Source organism: Carassius carassius, chromosome 32, assembly GCF_963082965.1.
Source record: "Carassius carassius chromosome 32, fCarCar2.1, whole genome shotgun sequence".
Classification (NCBI taxonomy): Eukaryota; Metazoa; Chordata; class Actinopteri; order Cypriniformes; family Cyprinidae; genus Carassius; species Carassius carassius.
Window position 1 is genome coordinate 29,396,894 of NC_081786.1, and position 6,000 is coordinate 29,402,893.

At 39.9% G+C, this 6,000-nt stretch overlaps 1 protein-coding gene across 3 annotated transcripts in view; it reads left to right on the forward strand.

Annotated features, from left to right (window-relative positions):
• ttll5 (tubulin tyrosine ligase-like family, member 5) overlaps positions 1–6,000 on the forward strand; it is a 153,623-nt gene that overhangs the window by 105,736 nt on the left and 41,887 nt on the right. For all 3 annotated transcript variants that reach the window (XR_009425082.1, XM_059520931.1, XM_059520932.1), the window contains exons 28-29: positions 2,101–2,272; positions 5,793–5,989. Coding sequence is in view for 2 of the 3 variants with exons in the window: in XM_059520931.1 (XP_059376914.1) it covers positions 2,101–2,272; positions 5,793–5,989 (369 nt within the window). In the remaining variant the exon portion in view is untranslated. The remainder of the gene's footprint in view (positions 1–2,100; positions 2,273–5,792; positions 5,990–6,000) is intronic.

Sequence of the window (6,000 nt, forward strand, 5' to 3'; positions counted from 1 at the left end):
ACTGAACTTGATTCCTTCCACATGTACACCTCAAGTAGGTTTCTTGCACACATGCCTAATTTAAGGTCGCCTATAAATTTATTGGTGCCCTAATTTTAATAAAATCTTTTCATTCACCTTAATTGGACCGAGAGGGCTTGATGTTCACAGGACTTTCCTCTGGTTGACGAGTGAGAAATTCCTCCCGGGATAACAGTGTTGTGTTAATGAGTCAGTGCGGACACTGGGGGCACGGCACACTGGAGCCGAGCTCAAACTGCAGTCATGCATCATCATCAACAACAACATGAAGCTCAATGCACTTCTTGCGCTGTTCCCTGGAATGCTGCATTATGGTGGGATTCACATTCTGTGGCTGTCCTTGCTTGCTTACGAGGCTCATTTATGTGTGACCTCATGTTTAAATACGCTGAACTGCAACAAAATTTCACTGCTAGCGTTTATTATTAGTAGTAGTAGATGTGAACTGTCTAACAGACAACGGCTTGCGTCGTCAGAAAGTTAGCGCATGCAGTGAACGGTGAAGACCCCGCGTCCTCCGCCTCCTGGCAGTTCTCTCTCATTGTTTATTGTGGAAAGCATGTTTGCTCTACTGGTAAACATCTTCATTACCTGTGGTTCTGGGATTAAACTGAGACTGTTATTGAAGCGGATGATGAAAAGTCAAAGGTCTGTTTCGAAGTAGCTGCGCTGATGTTGGGGTTCACGTGGAGGTTTGTGCTCTAGATGTGGTGAGGTGGAGGTCTTTGAGCTTGTGTCATGGGTCACCAATTGTTTTTCCAACACACAAACCGTTATGAGAAATGAGAATTGCATGGGTGGATGGTTCTTTTCACATGACTCTGTGATCCCAAGTGTCTTTGGCCCGCTGTTCTCATGTAGCCTCTTGCACAAGCACCGCTTTTACTGAGTTTACTCAGTTTTTCCAGAATAATTCACTTCTGTATTTACATCCACGTTGATTCCTTTAGCAGATGCTTTCATTCAAGGGGATTATGAATGAGGAATACAGCCACATCGGTCATTCATACTATAGAGAATTGCTTGAGAGTTGATTAGAAAAGTACAAAAGTATGTTTTATTTGAGTCTGATGATGTTTTTCTAATGGAAATTAAAAAACTCTTTAGGGCTTGTGGGTATAGCCAGAAATGTAAATGATAACAGATATACAGCATGATAACGTATACTTTTTCCTCACTAAATTAATCTGTTTTGGTTTCAGTTTTTTTTTTTGTTTTTTTTTATTAAGACATTTGTTTACGTTCTTAACATAATAAACACACTGGATGAGAACTAGATTTGTTTAGTTGCGTATTATTTTCTATGGCCAGATTCATGAAAATATTCTTGGAAAACAAGTTCAGAAATTTTTTAACTATTTTCTTTAGAACATTTTGGTGTTTTGTATGGGGTTTGATGCAAAGATGTCAGTAAAACAGCTTGTAAACAATGTCACATGGCATTAGATTCACGTCAGGCAAGTCTTTTAGTGTCCACAGCACATTAGTAATGATGTCTTGATTATTTAATTTATATTTAAATAAATCTGTTATGAAAATAAGTTATGTCAGCCACTGTGTAAATGATTATATTTCAACAATGACATGAAGTAGACACATACATTTATAATTAGATTTAGAAGAGAATCTATGTAGAATTATCTATTTTTGTGTGTTAATTATTAAATATATTATCTAGATCTACTGTATACTATGTGCAAATAATAGGGTTCCCTATAGTTTACAGCATTAGATGAGCTAGATTTGTATCCTAAAGAAAATGTAAATTATAAATATATATATATAAGGAGAGCAGGCCTTTGGAATAAAGTGAGAGAGATGATCCAGTTAAAGAAGTGTTGAGTAGCTGCCTCTCTGATGCTGCGAGTGCAAAGCAGCCATTAATTATTATTATTAGAGGTTTTTTTGAAATGCATAAACATGATCTTGCATCCTACTCTCATCTACAAGGTGCTCGACATCTCAAATGATGCTCTTGGCATCAGCTACCAGCTTTTTTTCAGTAGCAGGTTGGCTCTTGTCCTGCTGGACACTGAAATGCCTCTCGACTAGTGTTTTGATGTTGTTGTTGGTCTTCAGTCTCAGGGCTGCGTGTGAAGCTGAGTCGGTGTGTGATGTTGATCTGCTCAGCGCTCAGAAGCCGCCGCCGCCGGCTGCGGGAAACTACCAGCTTCAGTTCGCCATCCAGCAGCTGCAGCAGCAGAAGCAGCGATCCAGACAGCTGCTCGACCAGAGCCGCACACGTCACCAGGTAACACCGCAGTCACCACACTGAGGACCACACAGGCCTCAATAATAACCGCACAGGCTAGTAGATGTTTATTTGACTTGTGCACATTTTCATATTTTCACTGACAGACACCACATGTATTCACTGTATTTTCTGGAAAATAAGTTCCACATGACTATAAGTTACGCTGGGTTAAAATGTGAGTATTGAGAGAAATAACACAGACAAGCTGCATCGTTCTGCATGTTCAAGTCACATTTTATTATTACAGTCTGAAATGATGTAAAATACTGAAATGAAACATTTACAAACATTATAGTGAAGGTGTTATAATAATACACGTTTAATCGCGTATTTTACTTTCCATCATAAATTATTAAGTATTCAGAATGGAATAGGAAGAAAAAAAACAAGTATAAAATAATGCTGTCAAACGATAAATCATGATTAATCGCATCCAAAATAAATGTTTAGTTTTTTTATTTTTTATTTAAAAATAGTGCATGCATTTTTTAATACACTGTTTGGTTTTTTTCCTCCTTCTGCCATTTTAAGCTAGTGTCCGCATTGCAATGCATCGATGCAATGATTCATTTAAACACCCCTAGTGCATGTGTGTGTTTTGCGTACTTAATGTTACTTGCATCATATAACTTGCTCTGGAATATGAAAAAAGCATGGTTCATATGATAAAAAGTGACTTAATGTGAATAATACAGTGGGCAGAACTTGCAATAGCAAAGTTCAAAACATCACAGAAACCCAAATGTGTGTGTTTGCAAAGCATAAAAACTCACATGTATTAATAAACGTGTGTCCGCTGACCCTCATGTGGAACCTATCTGTGCGATATGCTAGTGTAAACCTAAAAATGACTTTCTTTTGAAGGTTAAAGTAGCCAGAATATTGGATGACTCTTATGACTCTCATTGTAATGTTCCAGTTCCTCCAGTGGAGTGTAGTCTGAATGAAACGTGATCTTCTTGTGTGTTTCACTCTCAGCTGTGCATGTCACACTTGCCTCAGATCCTGTGAACATTGCGTCTTGAGCACCGCCCATTCACATGACTTCATGCACATTTATATTAGTGGAGCAATTCAGCTATGCTGATGTCACTGTTCTGCGCTGAAGTACGTCACTAACTAATGCAATTGGAGATGTGTTTTTCTTGGCACAAGTTGATTGTGTTCAGGAGGGGATTATGGGAAAACGATCCTCACCCCACAGACTTTTCTGGATGGAGAACTCCTCCCTGGTATTGTGAAGCAATCAGTCCGCCGTCTCCAGAGGACTTCATTAAGCCACGGGACTCTCAAAGGAGACGTCCATCATAGGCCCTCAGCTCACGCTGCATTACAGTAAACGTGAATGAAATAGTGGGTCATTTGTTTGTGTGTGTGTGTGTGTGTGCGTGCTGTTTGTGAGTCAGCGCTGTATCAGTGGATCCTCCCTAATCATCCCCATGAAGCACTGCTGTTCTTCTGAGACTCGAGCAAGCACACATTCATTACTACAGCCACATATAAACATGTTTTCATCCGGAGGGTACAGTTCATCCATTAACACTGATCTCACAGCACAAATAAATGACAGGTCGCAGTCTACATGACTAACGTTCAAAAAAGGATGCAATAATTTGGTCAAAAGTGACTTTAAAGACATTTATAATGTTACTGTAGATTTCTATTTGTATTTTGAACTTTCTGTTCATCTGTGAATCCTGAAATATAAAACTGATCATTTTCCACAGAAATATTGAGCGGCACAACTGTGTTCAACATTGATAATAATCAGAAATGTTTCTTGAGCAGTAAATCATCATATTATTCTGATTTCTGAAGATCATGTGACACTGAAGACTGGAGGAATGATGCTGAAAATACAGCTGTGCATCACAGAAATACATTACACTTTCACAGAGATTCACACAGAAAACAGATGTTTTAAACTGCAATAACATGTCACAGTTTATACTGTATTTTGATCAGATAAATGCAGCCTTGGTGAGGAGAGACTTCATTTAAGCTTGACTCCAAACTTGTGTCCACTAGTATATTAAGCATGATTCTCATTGCCTGTAGGTACATTTAATACACAGAAAAGCTAATAAATTCAATTACAGAGCAAAGATCTTGCTTTTATGACCAGTGTTGGTTTGGGTCATCATGTTTTTAGATCTGTTTTGATCGCTTGTTTACATCCTCAAATCATATCTGTCTGGAAGAGTGTTTTAACACAAACTCCCAGTTGCCTCTGTTTGTTGAGTTGCTTTGCTGAGGTAATGCGTTCATAGACATTAAATGGGTGAGAGCAGAGATGGAAAGCGTTGTGATTGCGGTGCTGGTACAGACTCCTCGGCTCCTCTGCTGTTTTGGCCCGGGGCCAGCTGGCAGCATTAGAAAGGTGCCCTCTCCTGGCCCTCAACTCAGAGCCGCCAGCCGGTGAGTCCCGTCCACTCATTCATCAGACGCCAGGGGCCTCACAACTCCCTCACGCCAGCGGGACGGAAAGAATGCTTTCTCGTCCCCATTCGAATCAATGAACGGTATCCATTAAATCGCATCGTCAGTGTGGAAAATATGTTTACAGTCCAAGCTCTGGCTCAGATGAAGACTTGTCTAAACAAGAATGAAATGTGAAGAATTCCTGTGTTTTGGTATGTCCGATTATAAAGTATTTAGTGGCTGTTATGATGAACAGTGTCATTTCTTTCTTCCATGAAAGTGAATGAACTGGCTCTTGGAGGCTGTTGAGCTTGACCTCGATTGACTCGAAGGAAAAATGCTGTTTTTAATAAAGACTGAGATAAGGTCGTTCCTTCACAGGACCATTCAACACAATCGTTTTCTTCTGCTGGAAGATCTCACTGCATCCTGAAATAGACAAACAGTTTTAGCACCTCAGATTTAAACAAACATTACAATAGTAAACAAAAAGAAAAATGTATATATACATATATTTATATTTGTGAGACTATTTAGACACTAATACATCAGTATTGCATATTAAAGGAATAGTTCACCAAAAAAATAAAATGCTGAAACTGTGTTCACCCTCAGTTCATTTAAGATCAGGATGAGTTTGTTTCTTCATCAGGTTTGTAGAAATGTAGCATTGCATCAGTGTCTCATCAATGGATGCTCTGCAGTGAATGGGTGCCGTCAGAATGAGAGTCCAAACAGCTGATAAAAACATCACAATAATCCACAGCACTCCAGTCCATCAGTTAATGTCTCACAAATCAATAAACGTAAACACAAATCCAATCCAAATCTCATTCTGACGGCACCCATTCACTGCAGAGCATCCATTGATGAGACACTGATGCAATGCTACATTTCTATAAACCTGATGAAGAAACAAACTCATCCTGATCTCGGATGGCCTTAAAGGATATTTTTAGTAAATGTTCCTTTTTGGATGAACTATTACAAGAAAGTATTTCAACCTTTAAATAATTCTGCACACCATCTTTCCACACAAGCATTTAACTTTCAGTAGACTTCAGGAACTCATCTCTCCTCTTTATTTGTGTCTCAGGCCATTCTGTCGTCTCACAGCCTCACACCTGCTGCTTCATCACGACCTCATGCTCCCAGCAGCCCCCTGACCCAGCCGCTCAGACGCACCTTCACCCACACGGGCCGCGCCAGGCTCCTCACGCTCACACCCAAACCTCCCAGCAGCGCCCCGAGAGACGGACGCCTGCGCAAGACCACCGCACACACCCTCCACAAGTAAGATTTAG